This window comes from Pongo pygmaeus, chromosome 6, assembly GCF_028885625.2.
Source record: "Pongo pygmaeus isolate AG05252 chromosome 6, NHGRI_mPonPyg2-v2.0_pri, whole genome shotgun sequence".
NCBI classification, from domain to species: domain Eukaryota; kingdom Metazoa; phylum Chordata; class Mammalia; order Primates; family Hominidae; genus Pongo; species Pongo pygmaeus.
Window position 1 is genome coordinate 9,051,799 of NC_072379.2, and position 27,711 is coordinate 9,079,509.

The 27,711-nt window shown below is 40.6% G+C and overlaps 1 protein-coding gene across 2 annotated transcripts; it reads right to left on the bottom strand.

Moving 5' to 3' along the window:
- Positions 1–27,711, bottom strand: LOC129041698 (cytochrome P450 3A8). 2 transcript variants are annotated; one of them, XM_054497199.1, is made up of 13 exons: positions 26,690–27,711; positions 22,667–22,760; positions 20,699–20,751; positions 15,238–15,337; positions 12,771–12,884; positions 12,417–12,505; positions 11,002–11,150; positions 9,779–9,906; positions 9,025–9,091; positions 6,517–6,677; positions 4,768–4,994; positions 3,549–3,711; positions 1–1,270 (listed from the first exon to the last, which is right to left on the bottom strand). In XM_054497199.1, exons 1-13 carry the CDS (start codon positions 26,758–26,760, stop codon positions 1,175–1,177), a joined length of 1,512 nt encoding a protein of 503 aa, XP_054353174.1. In that variant the 5' UTR covers positions 26,761–27,711; the 3' UTR covers positions 1–1,174. The 2 variants fall into 2 exon arrangements, with proteins under 2 accessions (XP_054353174.1, XP_063524217.1); XM_063668147.1 differs by having other exon boundaries at positions 9,779–9,903; positions 26,690–27,589.

Genomic DNA, 27,711 nt, shown 5'->3' on the forward strand with positions numbered 1-27,711 from the left:
TTGCTCAATCAATTGACCACTCGACTGTTTTTTATTAAGTGTTCATTGCATCAAGACAGTTGGGTGTTGAGAATGGAATGCAAGAGGTGTAGGGAAACATGTTTTCTGTCTCCCAGAAATATCAAAGGAGATGGGCTGAAAACATTAAATCAAAATTAATAATATAATAAGGGCTTCAGTTCTTTGTTACAAAATATATGTGCTTCAAAAAGGCTTTTTTTTTTTTTTTTGAGACTGAGTCGCACTCTGTCACCCAGACTGGAGTGCAGTGGTGCAATCTCAGCTCACTTCAACATCCGCCTCCCAGGTTCCAGTGATTCTCCTGCCTCAGCCTCCTGTGTAGTGAGATTACAAGCGTGTGCCACCACGCCTAGCTAATTTTTGTATTTTTAGTAGAGATGGGGTTTCACCATGTTGGCCAGGCTGGTCTTGAACTCTTGACCTCAGGAGATCCACCTGGCTCAGCCTCCCAAATTGCTGGGATTACAGGCGTGAGCTACTGTGCCTGATCAAAAAAGGCATAATTAAACCGTGAATATTCTTTCTAAACAATGGGCAAAGTCACAGTGGATTAACTTTCACCTATGTTAATAATCAAATTCTAGTTCTGACAAAGGCCCCACACCAACAGTGATTACAATGACCAAAAATATTTACTTGTTGGTTCTCATTCAGTTCTATAGATTTCTCCTTAATGTGCAGGAAAGCATCTGATAATACTTTTGTAAAGTGGTCTTTATTGATTTAATATAAAACTTATTATAGAATACTCCAGAGAAAATGTGATATAAATGTCATTGTTAGAGCCATCAAAATAATTCTTATTTTCATTAATAATTGTGGATGAAATTATTGAAAAATGTTGATTCTTTTATCAGAGCTCAGGAGGAGTTAATGGTGCTAACTGGGGGTGGTGGAAATAGTCCCGTGAGAAGCAGAGGAGCCAAATCTACCTCCTCGCACTGATTTGGTCACCTCCTTTATATTCCCAGGTATAACACTCTACACAGACAGTGAGAGAGCTCAATGCATGTACAGAATCCCTGGTTATTTATGCAGTCTATTGGATGAAGCCCATCTTCATTTCAGAGTTCTATTCACAAAGTAATTTGAGGTCTCTGGTGTTCTCGGGCACAGATTTCTTGAAGAGCAAAGCAGAAGTCCTTAGGAAAATTCAGGCTCCACTTAAGGTGCCATCCCTTGACTCAACCTTTAGAACAATGGGTTTTTCTGTTTGAAGAAGTCCTCCTAAGCGTAATTTCAGGGGGATCTGCAACAGTTAAACAAGCATATTGAGAAGCATGAAATAAACAAAAATAGAAAGTATAGCATCAAAGTGAGTGAGACACTCCTTTAGCGTTGAGGGGACACAACAAAGTGATATTCTGATCTCCATGGAGTAATGGGCAAAAAAATGCAGTAATGACAATAATGCTTTGTAAACACATAAAAACTACTTCCAGCACTATAAATCTTGGATTCTTTATACTTAGTCTATAAGATGTGTGAAGATTGGACAGTGACAGCATTCATCATCTATCATTTAACAAAATATTCATGGAGTACTATTCTGTGCCAGGCCTGAGAAAAATTCATGGGAACCTGTGTTCTTTTTTGATTTAAATTTTAAGTAAAATGGATGAGTTTTTAAAATTTAAACCAGATTATTAGGTATGATGGCAAACTATTTTTGAAGAGTCATATAAAGTTAATTTTATGTATGTTGAAACTTGCAAGGTAATCCTGAGTAGTTATTTTACATTTTAATTATATGGACAGCCTTCAACTTCTAGAGTCCTGTAATTCCTCCCAATTGAACCCATCCAGTGTAAAGATGGAAAGACACCTTCAGGAAGCATTATCATTTTATTTTGTAACATCTTCTCTTGGCTTCCAAGGGTAGTGCAAGTGGGGAACCTCTCAATTCCTACAGTGTTTGGACTCAACTTTTAGCCCCATTCTTATTGAGACACTCCTTCCGTGTTGAGGGGACACAACAGAGTGATATTCTGATCTCCATGGAGTAATGGGCAAGAAAATTGCCAAGGAGATCAAGAAGTGCCAGGTTGGGAGCTTACCAAGGAGTACCTTCCCCATCCCAGGTGTGCCAGAGGACCACTTATTCAGGGCTGAGTCCCCTGTCTGAGCACATATAAGACAGCTACACTGCTGGCCTAAAGCCACAAATAATATGGAATATGGAAATAATATGGAAACTATTTCTATCTTCTTCCTCTCCTATATAGAAAGCCTACTTAAGGGGTGGAATTGAATAATAAATACATGAGACCTAGAAATAAGATTTATAGGGTATTGTTTAATATGAATCAATGACGTCTGTTCTTTTCTTCAGAAAAAATATTCCAAATCTTTCTATAAATATAACACCTTATTATTTAAAAATTTTCAAAAACCCTGAATATATTTTCACTGCAGACAGACATGCATGCCTACATGTGCATGCACACACACACATGCATATGCACGAATGGCATGTGTTTAAAGGTTCACATTAAATAGCTTAATGTATGTACGCAAGCCATCAACTGCACATCACTCCTTAAACATTTACCAAATGCTTGCATTAGATACAGTCCCTTGCAAGGCACCACTGGAATATTTCAAAAAGGAATAAAATGAGAGAATATTGTTAATGGAGGGGGGCAGACATTCTTAGATACAGAGAAAATATAGAGAATAAAACTCAATGATTCAATGGCAAATTGTGAAATTATATGATAATAGCCTCCAGTATCCAATAACAGAGCAGAGAAGTAAATGGGCCCTGGACTAGGAGGAGAAGACACTTTGGAGGGGCTTGAGAATTGAACTAGGACTTGAAAGATAGGAACAAAATGAGGAGAAAGGGAACAACATTCATAGAGTTCTAATTGGATTGAAAAGGAGCCCAGCTGGATGGAGCTAGGCACCTGGAAGGTGAGGTCAGTCAGGATGGCCTTGGACTGTGGTAGTCCTTCATATACACCAGAAATGCCTTAAATTAGTCATTCTCAACCTTGGCTTCACATGAGAAGCAATGGGGGAGCTTTTAAAGCCACACTCTGGGCAATTAGTTTAGAATTTCTGTGATATTCCAGGCATCATGAATTTTTAAAGCTCCCTGGTGATTCCAATTTACAGCTAGTGGTTGGGAGCCACTCTCATGAGAAAGCTCCTGCAATTTCTGGTTGGGGAGAGCAGCATTCAAAAGTCACAACAAGGTAATCATTACACTTCATGACTGTGCAAAATACTTCCCATCTTTCCAATCAACTTGAAACTGAATGTAAACTTTGCTCAAGTTCAAGGAGACTGCAGATAATTATGCCATGCTAATCTACATGGGCTTTACGTGATGTTTTTGATGCTACAGCTTTTGAACTCCAGAACTGAAGAACTCTTAAAGATCACAGATGGGCCTTATTGATTCTTTGGCCCATAGAACAAATTAGTAAAAGATTAAACAAGCATATTCTTTTTAAAAAATACAGACCCCTCAGTTAAAAGAATCCTTAATAAAACATTATTTTTATAGAAAATTGACTAACCTGTGTTTCTTTACAAGGTTTGAAGGAGAAGTTCTGAAGGACTCTGATTACAGCAAGTTTCATGTTCATGAGAGCAAACCTCATGCCAATGCAGTTTCTGGGTCCAGTTCCAAAGGGTGTGTATACGTAAGGTTCTATGTTGTCCTTGTTCTTCTTGCTGAATCTGGTTCCACATTGGCAGATTTTTAAAAAGTTAATGACATAATACCCCTAAGAGTTACATGTAAGGTTTCTTACTTAGGGGCCACCCCTCAACTAGTAGTACACAGGATACTTTTGTGAGCTGGTCATTGAAATCCTGTGATGCTTATTTTGCTATGAGAATTGTAAGCTACAGATCCTTTGTACTCTCCTGACACTACAGGAGCTTTCAGTCTTGTTGAGATGAGATAAATAGTGTTGCAAAGAATACTTCTTTCTAAACACTGAAATTATATTCAGGGTGGTGATGTGTTCACCCTATAAAAGGCACATAAGTGATGAGACTGACTGATGGAAAAGTAGGTTCCTGCCCAAGTTGCACTTACATTGGTCATGAGGAAGGAGAAGGGGAAATTGTCTTGCACTATTTCAAAATTGTTATTTTGCACTTTCCTTCTCGTCTCCTCTCTTGTTTTTCTAATTCTCCTCCTTCTCCTCCTCACCTTGTCTTATCCCTCCTTCTCCTCCTTCTTGTTCTCTCCATCTCTCCCTCTTTCTCCCCCACACCTCCATAGAATAGTTGAAGTCAGATAATTTACACAGGCATATGATGCTACTGTACTGATGTAATGCAGTATCATCACTGCTTTCTTTGTCTATCTGTTCCACTAAGCTATAAAATTCTTTGAAGACTAGATGCATGTTTTTTATTAAAGTGTTATTCCTAAATATTTGACTATATTCATGAAAAAATATTCATTTGGGGGACATAATAATAGCACTGTGATCATGTGTTTTCAGAAGAGTCCTTACATTTTGGACACTTATGACCCATAAGGACATAATTGATGACCTTCATCGTAAGTTGTTGGAACTGTGGATGGTTGTAGTTTTCTTTTTTCTAGTCTATGGTTTGTAAAGTGTGACAATAATCAATTTGACGATTAAAAAAATCTCTAAATATAAAAAGACAAGCAAATAATTATACAACCACATGACTGTCCTGTAGATTAAGAGAGGCAGAATATGCTTGAACCAGGCTGGTTCAGGGAGAGCTCCCTTCCCAGGGGCCTTGTACCTTTCAGGGAGGAACTTCCCAGGCTCTGTCCAGTACTTTGGGTCATGGTGAAGAGCATAGCTTGGAATCATCACCACCACCCCTTTGGGAATGAACATCCCATTGATTTCAACATCTTTTTTGCAGACCCTCTCAAGTCTCATAGCAATTGGGAATAATCTGAGCGTTTCATTCACCACCATGTCAAGATACTCCATCTGTAGCACAGTATCATAGGTGGGTGGTGCCTGGAAAGAAAGAAACAGATTTGGATAAATTGAGATTTTGAATTAACTTTTAACTCCGTCCATGCAGTACTACTGAAGTATTAGGAGCTCCAGAGACTAACTCATCCTGGTAAAGGATCAAAGCATTTATAAAGTGTTTTAATAACTGTCATGCCCATTGATGTGCTCAATGGCCCACTGAGATGTGTGGAGGAGTTACGAAGATGAGAAGCATTCAGGATGGCTCTCACCCCAAGGACTGAAATCCTTAGCATAACCATGTATACACACACAAAAAGGAGGACTTTTGTTATATACATAAAATGTGGAGAGAAACACTATATTATATAAAATCTCTATAAATAATTTGAGGATAAACTAGTCCCTTTCTATCCCAAAAATGACAAAGAAGGTTCTGGTTGGATGTAACCAGAGAACACGATTTCAGTGCTAGTGGAAGTTATAAAGAGGATAGAACCCCACACAGCCCTGTCCTCACTTGCTGAAACAGTCTCCTAGTTGTTGCTTCAGGGCTGGACTGTAATCTCTGAAGAACATCCCTTTGTGTTCACCTCATTGCCACACCCAGGCCAGCCCCAAAGCCGTGTCTCTTCATACCACAAAGAATCCCAGTTTTGGCAGAGGTCTGAAAACAGTGTGGTTGATATGCACCTAGTATTTGGTGTTATATTTGGAAAGCAATATGATACTGTTCTAAGACTTTAGCTCAGGAGCCAGATACCCTGGTTTCTAGCTTGGCTTCTTCACCGGTTACTGCCTGACTGGAACATGAGATAGGTGTGGGGAGAGCTGAGTCAGCCTGCACAGCACACCCAGGGCCAGGCTCCGTCAGATCACAGCCAGACCAGAGCAAGTCCTGCCAATATCACCAGAGTTCACTATCCAACTATGATGTGTGGAGGAGTTATGAAGTGGGGAGACATTCGAGACGGCTCTCACCCCAGGGACTGAAATCCTTAGCATAACTGTCTAGTGGTTTTTCTTTCTCATGGAAACAAATGTGACTAATAGGCTATGACCACTAGCATCAAATAACATATGAGAAAATGATTGTTACCTTTCAAAAAAAAGGTCACATGTCTGTAACCAAGAAAAGTAAAAACAGATAAAAAGAGCAAATTCCTGTGTCCATATGTGGATACAGCTAAGGGAACATCACACACCACTATGATGCCTGCTGCAAACATGTAATTCACAACCAAAACCAATGTGAAATGAGTGTGACCAATAAAAGCTTATTGTTAGATGCCACCGAGGTTTTTGGAGGTTTTTTACTTAGCATTATTGCAGTAACAGAAAGCAGATGAACCAGGGCCAGCACTGTTTTACAAAGATGCTATACTTCTGCCAGTAGCAACCATTCACTATGTTCCTTTCTTTTTCTTTTCAGAGCCTTCCTACATAGAGTCAGTGAAAGAATCAGTGATTATGCTTTTTATAAAAATTCTCCTGGGAAGTGGTGAGGAGGCATTTTTGCTAAGGTTTCACCTCCTCCCTCCTTCTCCATGTATCATCCACTCACCTTATTGGGTAAAACTGCATCAATTTCCTCCTGCAGTTTCCGCTGGACATCAGGGTGAGTGGCCAGTTCATACATAATGAAGGAGAGAACACTGCTCGTGGTTTCATAGCCAGCAAAAATAAAGATAATTGATTGGGCCACGAGCTCCAGATCAGACAGAGCTGAAAGGAGAAGAAAGACATTTTAGGTAAATCAGATCAATGTAGGGCATCACAGTTTACATGAAGAGAAATCTAAGTGAAGCCCTCAAATCCCTAAGGGAAAAAAATAGAAAAGCAATTCAGAGGCACACTGGGGGTGGTTTCACTCTGATGTGTATCTTACAGAACCAGAATAAGGCAAATAATTTTAATCCAGTTTTCCCCAAGATCTTTGAGAATGTGGGCCATCCACTCCTCCTCATGCCATCCCCGCCACCTGCACGGCTGTGTAATTTCCAGAGAGAGCATTTCCGCATAACCTACTCAGTGTTATGGGTGTGTTCCTTGAATGATCCTAAAAGTACTTTACTGTAAGTTAATATGAGGTAGTCCTCTCCCCCAAGAAAAATGTAATTTATTTTAGCTATAATATACCTTGACAAACTTTGAGAGAATTTGCAACACTAATGGTTAAATGTACAGAAAATTAAAGGACGTTTCCTGTAGATATGTTTGAGGGAACTTCAGGGACCAATATTGGTCTACAGACCATTTCTTGGTACTCAAACTGTGGTCCATGGGTCAGAAGCATCTGAGAGCTCATTAGAAATGCAAAATCTCAAACCCCACCCTTGAACTACTGATTCAAAATCTGAATTTTCACAGATGTGGTGATTTGTGTGCATAGCCTAGCTTGAGAAGCATGGATTATATCTTTGAGAGGCATCAGGTGATAGATCTAGGCTACAGTTCTCAGAATTGACTATCTCAGGATATACAAGAACGAGAGATGGACAAAAAGCTAGATGAGTGGTGATTGATTGTAGTCTGATGGATGGCATTAAAATAGCATAAGCTCCTATGATTACAAGTTGGGCCCCTCTTGATTTTTCTCCTGAGAGAAGCTCAGGATGGTCCATCACTGGTTTGTTTGATCAGGACTGGATTAGGACCTTTAGAGACCTGGAACATAGAAATAAATATGATGCCTGCTCCAACCATGTAATTCACAACCAAAACCAATATGAAAGGAGTGTGAGAAAGGTCGACAGAGCTGTGATTTACCAGTGAAGACTTCTGTGATGCAGTTATAGCTAAATTCAACTACCTAATTTATTCAGTTAATAGTATTCAGTTATCTTGAACCTGATGTTACTGATGTGAAATTGAACTATAATCTCAAAGTTTAGAGCTCTGCTGTCCAATATGGTAGCCACTATCCACTAGTGGCTATTTAAAATCAAATTTTATTAAATTAAACTGAAATACCATTTAAAATTGATCTTCAATGGCACTAGCCACATATCCAGTGCTCAGTAGCCATATGTGTCTAGTGATTTCTATATGAAACAGTAAAACAGTAGACTATTTCCTTTATCATAGCAAGTTATATTGGGATAGATAGATGAATAGATAGATGATAGATAGATAATAGATAAGTAGATAGATGATAGATGGATAAATGATAGATAGATGATTGATAGATGATACATACATACATACATACATACATACATACATACATACATAGACATACAGACAAAAGTAGATGTAGACATGGATATATTTAAAGCAATATGCTGGAGTCAGCCCAGTCCTTCTCTCTAGAACCAATAGTTAAATATTCAGGAATTTTGTGAGATGGTTGCCAAGTCTTGGTGGCTTGGAATTGACCATGGTCATCATTTTGCCACTGTCATAGTAATAGTGACTTCAGTAAAAAACATACATGGGTTGTAAAACTCGTAGGTGAAACATTGAAGACAAAGAGGATATCTACATGGTCTCAGAGGTTTTCCCCACAAGTTACTAATCCATTCCAAAGGGGAAAATAACTTTGCAGTAGATTAACCTGGTGAACACACTTTCAACAAGTACTGCCAGCTAAAATCACCCTTATTGGAACAGCGTGGCTCCTGATTGGATGTTAGATGTATTAGGTAGCTGCAAAAGTTATTGTGGTTTTTGCCATTACTTTAACTTGCGTTTTTTTGCAATTAAAAGTAATGGAAAAACCCGCAATTACTTTTGCAGCAACCTAATAAATTTCCAGGTAGAAGTTTTGATTCAGTGGATCTGAAGGAGGCTGAGAACTGGCATTTGATCTGATGCAGGTGATCCACAAACCATGGACTGACTTTCTAGCATGTCAGGTTTGCTTAGGGTTGCCCTTTAATCTTAGAACATGGCTATCTATGCCTGCATGCCTCTAGAAAGTGCCTCCAGCTACCACTTATAACATTCAAACATGTGTCATTCTGCCATGTGGCAGAAATTCTCATCATCCTGGAATACTTCCTGCACATTTTCAGAACAAGGCCCTCCCTCTGAGTGCCCCACAAGTAGCCCTCAGAAGCACTCTGGTTACCTTTGTGGGACTCAGTTTCTTTCGAATTCTGAGAGTCAATCATCAGCTGAAGGAAATCCACTCGGTGCTAGAAGCAAAAAGAGAAATTTCATTGACAGAAAGTGGCTCCTGAAGTCAGAAGTAAATCACAAGCATGGTCCTCGATCTCCCTTCTGAGAATATGGCTCCTTGAAGACCAGAAATCTGATGCATGTTGCCTGAGTCACCAGTGAAAAAAATACCCTTCTAAATCCTTGGAAAGCAGGATGTTTTCCTGAAACAAATCTGGCTATCATGTGAGATGGCTCAAATTTAACACATGCTACACTTCAGCAGGTGGCCTGATAGGGACTTTCATTGGAGAATGTGTAAAATAACAGGTTTGTACTTGAAATGAATCTTCACCAATCTATGATCTGGGGAAAGCATACTACCAGTAAAATATATTTCCAAACAGTAATGTTTATCCTCTGACAATTTATTGAAGAGAAGTAAAGTGGTAAAGTTTTATCTCAATAAAATTTATGCCATGGCATACTAATTGTTGTGTCTGATATCAAATTTTATGTGCTGTCTCTGACTCATTCTCATATCTCCTTCCCCACACTCCACTTTCTGCATTTCTACCAAATGAATTCTCTTGCTCTAAACATGAGCAGTCTTCATGTTAAAAGCATTCTTTAAAAACATACAGGTAACTGCACCAATCATATGTATATTATCTAAAAAATTATGAAAAACTAAACATACTCCTATAACTACCACCAGACTTTACCTTTTGTGTATCTTTGAGGCGACTTTCTTTCATCCTTTTTACAGATTTTCTTAAAAAACTTGTAACTTCTCTTGGAAATACAGAGATATTTAATATTTCAAGAATTGGGGTGAGGAATGGAAAGACTACTGTAGGAAAAACAAAACAAAAACAGAAAAAGAAATCCATTGTGAACGTGCAAAATCTACCTGGAGCAATTCTAGTTTTCTCTACCAACCAGAAGAGTAAAAGACATCAAGGTTCTCAACTGGAAGCCATTCCTTCTATGACTTTTGCCCCTCTTTCAGGCCAGTGGCTGAGCAAGGGCAGGTCTATGCATAGGGAGCACCACTACAGCAGTGAGATCAGCAGCCCCTTGTGCATCTTTTGAATGATAAAAGGAAATAAATTCAATGCCCTAATCTCTTTGCCTTTATCTATTGGACTACAGTCTCCTAGAATAACCCAAATCATAATCTGAAGCTCAAAATTAATCTTGCTGTTCAAGAAATAGTAGGTAGCCAAGATAGAAATAACACAGCATATCTCTGTCACCTATCACGGAACAAAGCTAAAATCAATAAGGGAAAGAAAATTGGGAAACTCACACATATGTGGAAGTTAAATAATAAACATTTAAGTAACTGACGAGTCAAAGTAGAAACCAAAAGGGCAAATAGAAACTGTTTTGAGGTGAACAAAAATTAAGATGTGATAGGCCACAATCTTATGGGATTTAGCAAAGGAAGTGCTCAGAGGGAAATCTATAGCTGTAATGTCTAAATTTAGAAGAACAAAAAATCACAAATCGATAATCTATATTCATGCCACAACATAGTAAATGAAGAAGGACATACTAAACCTGAAGCCAGCAGAAGAAAGAAAATGATACAGACTAAAGCACAAATTCATGAACTAGAGAATAAAAAACCCTGACGAATTAATATCATTTCTATGAAGTGTCCAGAATAGGCAAATCCATAGAGGCAGAAAGTTGATTAGTGGTTGCATATGATGACAGGGTTTGTGACAGGGGGCTGATAGCTAAAAATGTATGAGGTCTCTAGATTGACAAAAAAAGTTTTAAAGTTTAAAATGATGATGGTCACACATATCTTCAAATGTACTACAAATCACTGAACTGTACATTTTAAGTGGATGAATTACATGGTGATTTATATCTCAATAAAGCAGTTATTTTTCAGAGAGAGAGAGAAAAAAAAAGGAAATAGTACTCCACATACTTATTGAGAGAAAGAATGGATCCAAGAAATCAAATCTTAAAAGCTTCTTGGTGTTTTCCACGAAGGGGTCTTGTGGATTGTTGAGAGAGTCGATGTTCACTCCAAATGATGTGCTAGTGATCACATCCATGCTGTAGGCCCCAAAGACGCTGAGTGGAGAAAGATATGGAAAATTAAAATCAGCACCTCTTTACCATCCTTCCTCTATGTGTGCAACAGGAAACCCACATGTCCAGTCAAGACAGATAAAGAGCCACAGACTTTCAGATCTACTGGATCACCTCCCATCACACTCCATCAGAAGGTATTATCAGGTGCCAGTGATGCAGCTGGCCCTACGCTGGGTGTGATGGAGACACTGAACTGAATTAGACCTACCTCTGAGATCAAGGAGCCCATCATAGGAAGACAGAGATCCACTATCAGACAACTGCAGTAGCATGTGTTGATTGTGGATGATACAAGATGGGTAAGCACTGTGCTTCAGCAGAACAAGAGGAGAATAATTAACTCTTCCTAAGGGGCTCAAGACAGGTGACATTTACTGACTACAGACTCTATGCCCAGAGCTGATTCCTCTTCAGCACTTTACAAAGCAACAGTACCCTGTTCTGAGCTCCTAGAAATATCATCCTTATTCTCTATACTCCCTGCTCAAGCTTTGGAAAATTCCACTATCCCCAGCTGTGTTAAGCTGAGGTTGCCCTGATGGCAGAATTATTTTTGTAAAATATAATGACTGATAAGGTCCTGGTTAAAAAAAAATCTCTCAAAATTTGATTTGGAAATTTCTATAGTGAGTGGCCACATATCCCCGGTCTGCCCAGGACAGACTCAGATTACACCTGTTTTTCCTGCATTAGTGTAGACAGCAAATAATAGGCTTGCCCTACCTATAGCGTTTTTACCACCCTCTCTCTTTGAGACTGGAGGAAAAAGAAATGGTGGGAATTTTAATATTTAGTATTCTACTGATATCCTCAGGAAAAAAACATGAAATGATCAAAGTTATTCTAAGTTCTCCATTATAACTTTCCCACCCTACTCACTGCCAACCAACAGATACCAAGTGCCTTCCCCTTCCACCATCCCATACACTCCATGCTTAAAACTTTGGTACAATCACACTTTTTCCCCCTAAAGGATGTATTTAGTCTTCTAGAATATCCAAGGTGACAATTTAATGGATATATAAGCCCTGGCCCCTGTGCACAGGGGAGAAGATCCTTTTCCTCCAGCTGCCCCACCTCCTCATCGGAGCTGCCCCATCTTGGGAGACCCATTGAAGTTGCATTACCACAGCCCTCCTTTTGTCTGGTCACTGGAATAACCCAACAGCAGGAATATCAGCTCCATGGCAGGCAGCCAGAGGGGCTCACGACAGCTCAGAACCCCATGGCTGCGCTTCTACTTACTCTTTCAAGGTGACAGGCTTGCCTGTCTCTGCTTCCCGCCTCAGATTTCTCACCAACACATCTCCATACCGGGCAATGATAGGGACCATCTAAGCACAAAACACAACACCACTCATAGTTAAATGTGCAGACTCTAGTCCCAGAAGGACATGGCTTTCCCCAGCATGGAGCAGTAAGTGACATTTTATAATGAATTTTGTAATGTCTTTTCTGTACATAAAGATAAAAGACCACTTTTAGGCAGCTCAAATTCAGTGGACTACCCCTTGGAAAGGGACTGTGATCTTATTTTATAACTGCCTCCACCAGATTCATTCTTTAAGTTTCTTATTAAAACTCATGTTATTTTCATACCTCCTTGAGTTTTCCACTGGTGAAGGTTGGAGACAGCAATGATCGTATTCTCTTCCATTCTTCATCCTCAGCTATAGAGATGGCACTTTTCATAAATCCCACTGGACCAAAAGGCTAGAGTTCAAAGCAGAAACATTTTGTCCTACATTCATTGTGGAGGTCTCCATGGTTGTAGAAAATGTGTTAAACAGGCATCACATATTCAACAACTATTTAGTGACTGTCTACTGGGTGACGGGCCCTATGCTAGATGCTCAATGAGATTTATCCCAGATGCCCAGTGTCCTGGGATGTATTTGTGTGGGGTGGTGGCAGGGGCAGTGCTCAGGAGACCCAGCCACCTGATGTGGTCTCCAGCCTCTATATCCCAGTCTCCTTTTACATGCAAATTATCCACATGGTAGAGAACATGTTCTTCCAGTAGAATAGACAGAATCAAGACCTAGCACTTCTGCAGTGTAGAGAGGGAGTGGAGACAGACAAGCAGGTGACTTTGGTGGACTGTATATTGCCTCAGACGAGCTGTCTTTATGTTCTCCTACAGCATGGGCAACGTGAAAAAGAGGTGCCTCAATGTGGTGGTTTTAAAAAAAATAGTGGGTAATACCTTTAAAACTAGGAACATATTTTGAAGAAATAATGCAATTCCATAAACATTCTTGTCTCTTAATTTTTTATTTCATGGATAGAAAGAAAAAAGAGATAATTATTTTTGCCGACTTGGAACTAGCCTAGCAAGCCAACATGCTTGAAACTTTCTTTCATCTTCCATAACCATATTTTTTTATAATGAGTGCTTCCAGCATTCATTTATGATAAAAACTCTGCAAACTAGGGAGAGAAAATTCCTCAGTTTGATAAAGAGAATCTACAAAAAAACAGCCCACTTCATCTAAATGATGCTTAATGATGAAAGACTGAAGGCTTCCCTCCTAAGATTAGGAACAATTCAAAAATTCACCACATTTACTCAACATTATACTGGGAAGTCCTAGTGCAATAGACAAGAGAAAAGAAATAAAAGGCATACAGATTGGAAAGGAAATAAAAGAATTCTCTCTATTTTCAAGTGACATAATTGACAATTGTAAAATCTCAAGGAATATACAAAGAGACTTCTAGACCTACTATGTCAGTTCTGCAAGATTCTAGGATACCCGATCAACACACAAAATCAAAGCACATTTCTATGTACCAACAATCAATATCTGAAAATACAAGAAAAACATAATATCATGTACAGTCATTCCAACAAAAATGAAATAATTTAGCTGTAAATCTAACAAAACATGTACAGGATCTCTATGCTGAAAACTACAAAATGTTAAAAGCAATCAAAGAAAATCTAAGGAAATGGAGAGGCATACTATGTTCATGAATTGAAAGATCATACAGTAAAGATACACATTTTCCATAAACTGGTCTATACATTTAATTCAATTCTTGTCAAAATAACAGCACATTTATTTGTAGACACTGAGAAACTCCTTCTGAATTTTTATGGAAAAGCAGAAGACCAGGAAGAGTTAAAACAAATCTGAAAAAAATAAGTGAAAATAAAAGTGGGAAGAATCACTCTACGTGATGTTAAGAGTTAGTGTACAGCTACTAGAGTCAACACAGTGTGGTATTGGTGGAATAATAAACACAGTGATCAAAGGGAGTCAATAGTAAGCGAGAGATGCAAAGAAGTATGCCCAGTTGATTTTTAACAATATGCCCACCTTTCCAAAAATGGCGTTGGAGGAATTGGACAGCCATAAGCCACAAAAAAATGAACCTTGATCTAAATCTCATACCTTATGCGAAAAATAACACAAAATTGATAATAGAGCTACATTTAGTAAAGCATTAAACTTTATGACTTTTAGAAAAAAACAGCAATATAGGAAGGAAGACTAGGCAAAGAACTTTCAAACTTGGCAAAAAAAGTACAATCCAGAAAAGGAAATATTAATACATTGGTCACCTCAAAATAAAAAATAGTTTGCTCTGATATGGACTCTGTCAGAGAAAAAGACTTGTGACTGTAGGATAGCAGGAGGGAGCCACATGGAGACAGAGGGGATCTGCATCTTGATCATGCTGGTCGTTGCACAAATCTACTAATGTGATAAATTTGTATAGAACACAAATGGGTTCTGCATCTTGATCATGCTGGTCATTGCACAAATCTATGATTGCGATAAATTTGCATAGAACAGAAATGAGGGCACATAAAGCTGGTGAAATCTGAATAAGCTCTGTGAACTGTATCAATGTCAATTTCCTGTACTATAGTAACATGAATATACTGTATTTATAGTTATGCAAGATTGCAAAATGTTACCATTGTGGGGGACAGGATGAAGTGGACGTGGAACCTTCCTGGACATTTTTTAGGCAAGTGTCTATGAATATATAAGAATTTCAAAATATAAATTTAATCAATCAATCAGTATTTTAATTTCAACACATGAATGCTTACCCTCCGGTTTGTGAAGACAGAATAACATTCTTTCACTAGCACTGTTTTGATCATGTCGGGATCTGTGATAGCCAGCACAGGCTGTCGACCATCATAAAAGCTGTGTGAAAAAAACAGAGTTGATTAAACATCAACAGCCTTATTCTACAGCTGGAGCCCAGTCCAGGAAGCCAGACTTTGATCCTGACATTACATAATCCCTTAGTTGTACAATACACAGTAATCTTAGGTTCTAGTTCATTAGGTATGACACACAGCAAGTCTGACACAGGAGCCACACAAGTCTTCATATGATGAAGGATAATGTGGGCCAAACAACGAAGAGACATTGAAAGACAAAACAGCTCTTCAAAGAGACCATGTTTAGAAATGACAGGAGAGCATTTGTTAAGCTGAGTGGTGCATACGTGGGTATTTCCCACGACATTCTCCATAATGTTTAAAATATTTTATTTTAAAAAAGAATATTAGATCCATGAAAAATTGAAGGCACGTAAATCATCAAATGCTCACAAGGACTAAATGTTTCAAGGGCAGTTGGTGTAAGGCCTACGGACCTTACACACAGTGTAAGGCTGTGTGTTCTTTCTACTTAGTCCTGTTGCCTGTGTGGGCCATGCCAGCTCCACAGCACCCTGCAGCCAGCACTGCAGTTTCTGAGTAATCGATGAGAGAAGATGAAGTACAAAGAGGCAAAAACTTCTCCCACTTGCTTCTAGTGAACAAACACACCACTGCACCTCTTCCACTCCTCTCACCAAACCTCTAGCCCCTCTGACACGGAACAGCTGCTGCAATTGGCTGAGGTCACCTTATAAAATTACAGTCCAGGTCACTTCCAAGATGGCCAAATAGGAACAGCTCCAGTCTACAGCTCCCAGCGAAATCTATGCAGAAGATGGGTGATTTCTGCATTTCCAACTGAGGTACCTTGTTTATCTCATTGGGACTGGTTGGATAGTGGTGGCAGCCCATGGAGGGTGAGCCAAAGCAGGGCGGGGCATTGCCTTACCCAGGAAGTGCAAGGGGTCATGGGATAGCCCTTTCCTAGCCAAGGGAAGCCGTGAATGACTACACCTGGAGGAGCGGTACACTCCTGCCCAAATACTGCACTTTTCCCATGGTCTTCACAACCAGCAGACCAGGAGATTCCCTCATGTGCCTGGCTTGGTGGGTCTGAAGCCCATGGAGCCTTGCTAGCTGCTAGTGTAGCAATCTGAGTTTGACCTGGGGATGCTAGAGTTTGGCAGGAGGAGGGGCGCCCAACATTGCTGAGGCTTGAGTAGCCAGTTCCATGCTCACAGTGTAAACAAAGTGGCAGGGAGCTCGAACTGGACAGAGCCCACTGCAGCTCACCCAGGCCTACCGCCTCTCTAGGTTCCACCTCTGGGGGCAGGGCATATCTGAACAAAAGGCAGCAGACAACTTCCCCAGACTTAAACATCCCTGCCTGATAGCTCTGAAGAGAGCAGTGGTTCTCCCAGCATGGCATTCAAGCTCCGATAATGGACAGACTGCCTCCTCAAGTTGGTGTCTGACCCCCGGGTAGCCTGACTGGGAGACACCTCCCAGTAAGGGCCAACAGACACCTCATACAGGTGGGTGCCCCTCTGGGACAATGCTTCCAGGGGAAGGATCAGGCAGCAATATTTGCTGTTCTGCAGCCTTTGCTGGTGATACCCAGGCAAACAGGGTCTGGAGTGGACCTCCAGCAAACTCCAACAGACCTGCAGCTGAGGGGCCTGTCTGTTAGAAGGAAAACTAACAAACAGAAAGGAATAGCATCAATAGCAACAAAAAGGGCATCCACACCAAAACCCCATATTTAGGTCACCATCATCTAATACCAAAGGTAGATAAAACCACAAAGATGGGGCGAAACCAGAGAAGAAAGACTGAAAATTCCAAAAACCAGAACACCTCTTCTCCTCCAAAGGAATACAACTCCTTGGCAGCAATGGAACAAAACTGGATGGAGAATGAGTTTGACAAGTGACAGAAATAGGCTTCAGAAGGTTGGTAATAACAGTCTTCTCTGAGCTAAAGGAGCATGTTCTAACCCATCACAAGGAAGCTAAAAGCCTTGGAGAAAGGTTAAAGGAATGGCTAACTAGAATAACCAGTGTAGAGAAGAGCTTAAATGACCTGATGGAGCTGAAAACCACAGTACGAGAACTTCGTGAAGCATACATGAGCTTCAATAGAATAGCCAATTTGATCAAGCAGAAGAAAGGATATCAGTGATTGAATATCAAATTAATGAAATAAAGTGAGAAGACAAGATTAGAGAAAAAAGAGTGAAAAGAAATGAACAAAGCCTTCAAGAAATATGGCTCTATGTGAAAAGACCAAATCTACGTTTGATTGGTGTACCTGAAAGTGACGGGGAGAATGGAACCAAGTTAGAAAATATTCTTCAAGATATTACCCAGGAGAACTTCCCCAACCTAGCAAGGCAGGCCAACATTCAAATTCAGGAAATACAGAGAACACCACAAAAATACTCCTTGAGAAGAGCAACCCCAAGACACATAATCATCAGATTCACCAAGGTTGAAATGAAGGAAAAAATATTAAGGGCAGCCAGAGAGACAGGTCAGCTTCCCCACAAAGGGAAGCCCATCAGACTAACAGCAGATCTCTTGGCAGAAACCCTACACACCAGAAGACAGTGGAGGCCAATATTCAACATTCTTAAAGAAAAAATTTTCAACCTAGAATTTCATATCCAGCCAAACTAAGCTTCATAAATGAAGGAGAAATAAAATACTTTGCAGACAAGCAAATGCTGAGAGATTTTTGTCACCACCAGGCCTGCCTTATAAGAGCTCCTGAAGGAAGCACTAAACATGGAAAGGAACAACCAGTACCAGCCACTGCAAAAACATGCCAAATGGTAAAGACCATCAATGCTATGAAGAAACTGCATCAATTAATGGGTGAAATAACCAGCTAGCATCATAATGACAGGATCAAATTCACATATAACAATATTAACCTTAAATGTAAATGAGCTAAATGCCCCAATTAAAAGAAACAGACTGGCAAATTGGATAAAGAGTCAAGACCCATTGGTGTGCTGTATTCAGATGACCCACCTCACATGCAAAGACATACATAAGCTCAAAATAAAGGGATGGAGGAAGATCTACCAAGCAAATAGAAACCCAAAAAAAGCAGGGGTCGTAATCCAGGTCTCTGATAAAACAGACTTTAAACCGACAAAGATCAAAAGAGACAAAGAAGGGCATTACATAATGGTGACGGGATCAATTCAACAGGAAGAGCTAAATATCCTAAATATATATGCACCCAAATACAGGAGCACCCAGATTCATAAAGCAAGTTCTTAGAGACCTACAAAGAGACTAAGACTCCCACACAATAATAATGGGACATTTTAACACCCCACTGTCAATATTAGAAGGATCAACAAGACAGAAAATTAACAAGGATATTCAGGACTTGAACTCAGCTCTGGACCAAGAGGACCTAATAGACATCTACAGAACTCTCCACCCCAAATCAACAGAATATACATTCTTCTCAGCACCACATCGCACTTATTCTAAAATTGACCACATAATTGGAAGTAATACACTCCTCAGCAAATGTAAAACAAGAGAAATCACAACAAACTGTCTCTCAGACCACAGTGAAATCAAATTACAACTCACAATTAAGAAAGTGACTCAAAATCGCACAACTACTTGGAAACTGAACAACTTGCTCCTGAATGACTACTGGGTAAATAAGGAAGTGAAGGCAGAAATAAAGATGTTCTTTGAAACCAGTGAGAACAAAGACACAATGTACCAGAATCTCTGGGACGTATTTAAAGCAGTGTGTAGAGGGAAATTTATAGCATTAAACGCCCACTAGAGAAAGCAGGAAAGATCTAAACTCGACACAGTAACATCACAATTAATAGAACTAGAGAAGCAAGAGTAAAGAAATTCAAAAGCTAGCAGGAGACAAGAAATAACTAGGATCAGAGCAGAACAGAAGGAGATAGACACAACAAACCCTTCAAAAAATCAATGAATCCAGGATCTGTTTTTTTAAAAATATCAACAAAATAGATAGACTGCTAGCAAGACTAACAAAGAAAAAAGAGAGAAGAATCAAATAGATGCAATAAATAATGATAAAAACGATATCACCACTGATCCTGCAGAAATGCAAATTACCATCAGAGAATACTATAAACACCTCTATGCAAATAAACTAGAAAATCTAGAAGAAATGGATAAATTCCTGGACACATACCCCCTCCCAAGACTAAACCAGGAAGAAGTTGAATCTCTGAATAGACCAATAACAGGTTTTGGATTGAGGCAATAATTAATAGGCTACCAACCTAAAAAAGTCCAGGACCAGATGGACTTACAGCTGAATTCTGCCAGAGGTACAAAGAGGAGCTGTTATCATTCCTCTTCATTCAAACAAAATGAAAAGTTCCACACTTGCAGAGAAAATTTAAAAAAAAACCAGCAGAGTATAAATGGTTTGCCAATCTGTTTCTCTATCATCTCTCAACCCTTCGTTCAAAAGCACTTTAAATCTAAAGTTTAAATGAAAGAGTTTTGGCTTTTAATTGAAAGTGAATCGATGTGGGAAGGAGATGATGCCATGCATTTATGAGCACATATTCGAAGGGTCTGAGACAATGCATGTGATAAAAGGGCACCTAAGGAAGAAAAAAAGAAGAGAGGAATAGGCAGACACTGGACAGAGTGTGATGCTGCAAGTCCCTGGGCCACCAAAGTCTGGAGAAAAGTGGTAACCACTATGCTCCCAGCCTAGTTCAGACTGTAGAACTCGACACCTGGTGACACAAGGGATCCTTGGCAGGCAAGCTTCGAAAAGTTTTACAATAACCAGTGTGAATGTTGTTAGAACCAAAATGATGTCACTAGTTGTGTGTGTGCATGTGTGTGTGTGTGTGTGTTTAAAAACCCTGACAAATAAATCAAAGAAGGCTACGAAGAGAGGATTCTCATGCTTGTGTGCCTGATAACAACATGATCACAAAAGACTTTGCAAAACTACAAGGTTGCACAAAGGCCATCCCAACATTAAACAAAAATATTTCTGCAAGGACACCTGCCCAGCGACTGCCTGTCCACCTTGGTGTGCCGTCACCCTTGTTACTGATTTTTGTAGCGAAGGAGAATTATTTCAAAACTGATATGAAGTACTCCTCATATTTTCCTTGGAGCCTCTTTGTCTTGCTTTACTTCCCTGAATTTGCATGTAGTTTATAATGGCATGCAGATTCCCATTGCAATACTCTGCTCCCAAATAAATATCCTCTTCTTTCAGAGAGCCTCTCTCTGTTTGTAGTTAGGTTGGCAAGAGCTTCATCCCAAGAGGCTTTGGGCTGAGACTGTCCTCTGTGCAGTGGGGTAAACTCATCATAGAAACAAGTCTATCCAATGGAAGTTTCCAGAATACTCACCCCCACACTTTTCCATACTTTTTATGACATTCCATGTCAAACCTCCAAAAGCCCTGGGAGGAGAAACAAAATAATATTTGATTATTATTTTAAGTGTACTTAACTCTGACTCTAATTGGGATGAAAACAGTCGAAGCCAATGAAATCAGACTTGCTGACAGAGGAAGCTTATTTAGAGATGTCATAAAGGAAATAAGAGAAAACAGAGGAGGTATTTGAAATGGGAAATTTAAAATCACTCTTGAATTCTCTCCAAGTGCTGTGGATACTGAATGACTTATCCTTGTGTATAAATACCTCCTTGTATAGTACCTCCTTGTCTTTCTGATGTCTTTTTGCTTTTTCATGTGTTGTCTCTAAAATCTCATGAATCCCTGAATGATCACCTCCAGGGGCACATGGGGAAACTGAGGCTGAGGGAAAGTGAATTAGCTTCAGAAGAGAATGCACAGTCTTTTATCTGTTTGTCATCATTTTCATTTATTTCATGAGCTCGCTCTAGAGTTCTAGCAGAATTGGAAAGTTACAGACACCAGGGAACTCTTTTAGTCTAGCAGATTTAGGTAAGTCTGAGGCATGTTGTTGAGTGAGAAAATGAGTGAGTGACAGAATGACAAAGTGAACTCATTTTCCAGTTTTCCAGCTTAACATGGAAGTTCTGAGAAAATGTCCCCTCTACACATCGGACACAGCAAATTACAACACTTGCTAGGAGTTTTCACTGAAACTTAAAAACAAACCTTCCTGTATCTACATTTCAGGGGTGACATTTTAACTGTGCAAACAAAGGTCCCAGGAATGTGCATCTTGGGGGTACATCTACTAAAGAGTTGACCTGGAAAAGGTGGTGGGGAAATTATTGCTTTTGCACAGGGAAAAAATATGAAATTCCTGGGTAGTATTTAGACAACAAAGCCCTCACCTGAGAGAATTAGAATCTGAGAAACAAGCCTCAGGTATGTGGGAAAGATGATGTAAGCCAGAGAGCTGACTGCTGCTGCTGGCCATGTGGACATGGGCTCCTAATTTTCCATCCAGGGCCCAGACCCTGGGCAGAGCATCAGACTAGGTTAGGCACAAAGGCTCAGCCAAAGTTCACAGTCCATGTGGCACATATTATATTCTATTCAGCAAAATTGAATATTTAATAATTTTGTCAAATCATCCCCTTTCTAGTGATTTTGCATGTGATTCTGACTTTGTGTAAAAAAAAAACCCCACAAATTCATTTTGTGCTTAAATATCTGAGTTCGATAGACAACCACTATCTCATCTCAGTTATATCCACTCCCTGATCAGACTCACCCATAGGGTGCAGCCTTTGAAGGAAAAGAAGTAAAGCAGAACCCCTTTGTTCTGTCTCTCAAAGCTGCAAAAGATGTCATGGGGAGTAAGAGCTAGGGTAGAGCCATGAAGATACCTTCAGGGAATTTAGCATTTTTCAGAGAGGATTGAAGCAGGTGCAAATGACCCAGTGGTAAATACCTGGGCTCCCTAATAAATTGAGTTTCAAGGCTGTCCAGAAGGAAGGGAAAAAAGGCTACTCAAGAGCTCTTGCTACAGAGAAGAAAGATTGACTCTCATGTACACAGATAACAAGTCACAGTGAGGGAGTCCTTTTCCTACTTTTAATACTAACTAAGTATGACTGTACCTTCCTGGAAACCTGCATAGAGCAAAAAGAAAATCTTCTTTATGGTGTTGACAAAGTTTGCACATCAAGTTCTGAGCATCAGATTGCTGATCTACCTGAGATTTGGGCTGTTCAACTGAGGCAAACCTGAGGTTCCTGAGAGTTAGCAAGAGAGCCCCAGGGTAAACATTGCCATGCTCTGGGTGATGCCTACACACTGTTTCTGAAAGGGTAAGACTTCAGACCTTCCCCCTGAGGAGAAGCATTTTTACTGATGGAACTAAACTGCTCTCTCCAATCATAAGAAGCAAAAGAGTGAGCTCAAAAACACTCACCTTACGGTAGGAAAAAACATTTCCCAAAAGAGGCAGAGGTGTGGGCCCTGGAATTCCAAGCTTCTTAAAAAGTCCATGTGAATGGGTTCCATATCTACAAAGTGAAACAGAAATCAAGTCACAGGGATTGTGACTTTATAGATATAGGGGCTGGTGAGTCACTGACTGAGGAACTGGAATGCTCAAGAGAAGGAGGTAACATTAAGGCAAGAAATAATAACAGTAACTCCAAGGGAAATGATTATATTTGTTCATCAGGTCCTTTCCCACCTCCACCATGAGACACCAAAAAGTTACAAAGATTAGCTAAAAGCAGCTGAAGTCTTCATGGTCCCAGTCCTGGAATGAATATTTGACAAATGTTCTCAAATGTGAATGATCCTGAGAGGTTCAGGCAGGAATTCTTCCAGGTCACTTTATTCCTTTACGTCTATTTAGTAAGTGGCCTCTCCCCAAATTTGGGGATTCTCATCCTAGGTAGAAAGTGTGACTTTTTTTGTCTTCTGCAGTGATGATGAGATTTTGCATCACTGCATCCACTCAGTCACAGAGGGTCACTGAGAGCCTATGGTGACCCTGTCTTTAGAATTTGCTCAGAGGCTTTTATGCTTTCCCTTCCCTCTAAGCTCTGACCCTGTTTTAGGATCTGGTCCTTCTTAAACCACCATTCACAGAGAGGTCTTGGAGGAGTCACAGAGTCCTTATTTCTGCAGATTGACAATTGTGCTCAAGGCTTCCATTGACCTCATAGAAAAGTGAGCAGCTTTCAGCTACACGTCAGTCTCTGTGATCAGATGATCTGGTTGATTTGACCTATTGGGAAGGATGATTGACTCATATTTCCCTGAATGACAGTTTGCAGAAGAATCACAACTAAAGAACCAATTTCCAGGTCATTCCTCCCCTTGTGAAATCTAGTCTTCCGACTGGTGATATTCACCTGATTAGCACAGTGCCAGTGATATGGTCTGAATCCGTGCCCCTAACAAAATCTCATGTTGAAATGCAATCCCCAATACTGGAGGTGGGGCCTGGTAGGAGATGATTGGATCCTAGGGGCAGTTTCTTATGGTTTCACACCATCCCGCCTTGGGTGTTGTCCTCATGACAATGAGTTTTTATGAGATCTGGTGGTTTAAATGTGTGGCACCTCCTCCCCACTCTCTCTTGCTTCTGCTCCAGCCATGTAAGATCTGCCTGCTTTTCCTTCATCTTTTGCCATGATTGTAAATTTCCTGAGACCTCCCTAGAGGCAGAAGTCACTATGCTTTCTGTACAGCCTGCAGAACCATGAGACAATTAAATTCCTTTTCTTTATAAATACCCAGGCTCAGGTATTTCTTTATAGCAATGCAAGAAAAGACTAACACAGCCAGACATGCTCATTTTTCTCAAGGTGATCAATGACAAAGCAGTCAGTTTATTGCCTCTGCCCATCAACTATCTCTGTAGGAAAAACCATTAAGGCTGTTGCTCCCTAAGGCAGGCCTGCTTGCAACTCATCTTTGATGGGTCATGTATGAACTCCCCCAAATGGGGGTTCTGGATGTCTGAAGACCTTCCCAGTCTGATGTTACTGAGGGTTGGAAGACTGGATGAAGAAGAAAAGCTGATGGAAGAGGTCACCATCCTTCAATTCAACAATGAATCTTCTAGTCCAACAAGCTTGGCCCCAGAGAGGCAAATTAGGAAAATGTAGCTGAAAAGCATGGTGTGTATAAATGGATCCATATGCCTCATACGGGCTTTCAGCTGAAAGGCAGGGGCCTTCTAATGTCCACGTTCCCTCCTGTTTATAACAAAAGATGGAGTATTCCACATAAGTAAACATAAAATGTTCCAGACAGTTGAATTAAAACCTTGTTTTCTCTTCTTTAAAGGGTTGCCCTTAAGACAGTATAGGTTCCAAATATTCTGTATAAATCCAGTGACTGTGATAATATGTGGTAAAATACAACTGAGAAATAGCATGGAGGCTCGTGTTTGGAGGACCCAGCAGAGACAGCATAGCCAGGCCCAATAGTGCATTTGGATCCTTGCCCCAGAAAAGTTAGTGGAAGTGTGTGCACCATCTACCAAAACCAGGGTGGCCTTGGGTTTTCCCACTCCTGTTCCTTCCTTTGTTGTCACAGCCATGGAAAATAAATGACACTAATCGCTGCTTCTAAACTTCCTACAAGTTACATGATCTCTCAGGCCAGGACAAACTATTGAGTTAACGTGTCAGCAGCATTGGTCCCCAAGGAAAGATCTAGGTGAGTGTCTAGACTCACATGGTTCCATGTCAAGGCAGAGGCTGTGCTGGGCAAACTGTTTAGTTTCTTTCCAGCTCCCCTCTGTTTGGTAGAGTAATGCTGCTTTTGGTTCCAATGAAGAGGCTAACAGAAAAGCCAGTCATCTATTGCACTTAATTGTGTTGGCCTAAGGAGGGCATGGTCTACACTACAGTTTCTGACTCCTGGGCTGCACCAGCATCATCTAAGGCTAAGGTATTGTCTGCCCGGCTGCCTGAGTCTGTAGTGACTGCCCCACAACATGGCAGACCACACACACAGAGTGACACAGATGGTGCCCCTGTGTCCAGGCTTCAAGCAGATGAGACGCAAACATGTTTGTCCTTTGAGTGACCTCCACTAGGGGGCCAGGACCCATGAATATCTCTTTGGAGTTCTACCCTGAGGGGTGAGGAATATTTTCTTACTTCATCTTGATCCTACCTGGATGCTTTTGCTGTCATCACTGGCTCACAGTCTTGCTTACTCCCCTACCCTGAGCATTTAAGATAACCTGCTAAGCAGGTTTGTTTGAAATAGGGTTATTAAAATGAACTGTTGGGAAGGTATATTTTAAAAGATATATGCAATCTTGTCATAGAGTTATACATTTGTGCATTAGATTCATATTCCTGACATTATTCTGGAAAGGTGAGGTTATTTTACACACATTTATTGTAACAAATACTGAACTAAGAGCCCTCATTTGTCACCTAGGAGGAACATGTTGGAAATAGACTATCTCCAAAAAAATCTGGTTTAAAATACAATGAATTTAAGCCATATCAATTCGTGTTAAAATGTCAGAAGATGGAAAATATGTTGCCACAACTCACTGAATTTCTAACCTTTCTGTGAAATAATTAAAATGAGGTTTATATTTTCTGTTTTCCTGTCATTATGATTCCCAAATCTTAGTAAGAGTGAAATTGAGGTAGAAGTGAAATGTGACATGCAAGAAGCCTCCACTACCCACAGTGGGGAGTGACTCTTCTCTCTACCTGCTCTAGGATGGCAGGATCCCACTAGTGAGAGGATTCATCCTCTTCTACTGCAACATAAAGGGGAAAATGTAAAATCCAAATTCTAGTTTAGTAAGGAGAAGCCAGGTTTCCACAGCCAAGTTTGGGATGAGATCCATCACTACTTTCCTTCCTTATCCTTCCTTGGGTCCAAACTGTTGTCAAGTAGATCATTCTCAATCAATGCTGTCCCAAAACCCTTCTTGCCACTAAAGATGGATGGGAGAGATGCTTATTTATTCCTTTATAGAGCTGCATAAGATCTATAATAACTTCCATATGTTTGTAGCGTCCAACACTTAAGCTACTTCTCCTTGAACATCTTTTTTTTTTTCTTTTTTTTTTTGAGACAGTCTCACTCTGTCACCCAGGCTGAAGTACAGCAGCATGATCTCAGCTCACTGCAAACTCCGCCTGCTGGGTTCAAGCGATTCTCTTGCCTCAGCCTCCCAAGTAGCTGGAAATACAGGCATGCACCACCATGCCCAGCTAATTTTTGTATTTTTAGTAGAGACGGAGTTTTACCATGTTAGCTAGGCTGGTCTTGAACTCCTGACCTCAGGCAGTCCACTTGCCTTGGCCTCCCAAAGTGCTGGGATTACAGGTGTGAGCCACCATGCCCAGCCTGAACATCTTTTTTGATCTTCAAAACAGATAAGGGAAAGAAAGGCCTGATTAGCACCCCAAGTCCAAGGAAACAGAGAAGAGGAGCCTGGACAGTTACTCACAGATAGAGGAGCACCAGGCTGACAGCCAGAAGAATCCAGGTTTCCATGGCCAAGTCTGGGATGAGATCCATCACTACTTTCCTTCCTTATCTCTCTCCTCTGAGTCTTCCTTTCAGCTGTGTGCTGCTGTTTGCTGGGCTGTGTTCGTGGAGCTTTCCTGCCCTGCAGAGCAGTGATTCAGTGAGGCTGCTGGATTGTTTATATGCTGGAGAAGGAGGCAGGGCTGGAGTTGCAGCCAGTAGCAGGGCCACCTGTGCTCCGCCTGCAGTTGGTAGAGGCTTCTCCACCTTGGAAGTTGGCAAAGAATCACACGCACGCCACTCATTGACCTCCTTTGAGTTCATATTCTATGAGGAATCATAAACAACTCAATCAATGTTACTGCGGAGTCCAAGGGTTCTGGGTTCTTATCAGAAACTCAAGTGGAGCCATTGGCATAAAATCTATTAAATCTCCTCTCTCCTGCCCTTGTCTCTATGGCTGTCCTCATTCCAGAATACTTGAAACTCATCCCAACAAGCCACACCTACAGGTCTTTACCAATGCCTGGAGTGTGCCTGTGCCCCCTAGAAGACTCCTACACATCCTTCCAAACCCAGCCAGACAGAGCCTTCTCTTAGAGTCTTTCCTCACCAACCTCCTCATACACATTTAACCGTTTCCTCCCCTGGGCACTTTCCATCCCCTTCATGCAGTCCTATTGTCCTCTTTCCTCTTTACCACCATTGTGTGTTTCCACGCCTGTTTCCCTGAGCAGAGGTGAGCTCCTCAAGGGCATAATCTGGTCTGATTCCCTGTCATGGCTCTGGTCCCTATCAGGGTGCTGTACACACAGTGGGCAACTAGAAAGGCTGGTGGAGTTGACTTAGCTGAGATTGCTGGGCCCCTGCATGTCATCCCTTCTGACTTTCCAGTGACTACTCCATCTTCTTAGGTCAGTAATACAGCCAGAGCTCTTGGCTGTGCCTCAGCTGCTGTCTCTGCCCTTTCAGGCTGGTCATCTGTGGTTCTGTTGGCAAGGG

Excerpts from the sequence above, each read along its gene's own strand:
- LOC129041698 (XM_054497199.1), bottom strand. The coding sequence starts at position 26,760 with ATGGATCTCATCCCAGACTTGGCCATGGAAACCTGGATTCTTCTGGCT. Across the intron at positions 12,506-12,770 it reads CCAGTGGAAAACTCAAGGAG|ATGGTCCCTATCATTGCCCG; the intron begins GTATGAAAATAA and ends TTTTGTGCTTAG. Across the intron at positions 9,907-11,001 it reads TCCATTCTTTCTCTCAATAA|TAGTCTTTCCATTCCTCACC; the intron begins GTATGTGGAGTA and ends TTTTTCCTACAG.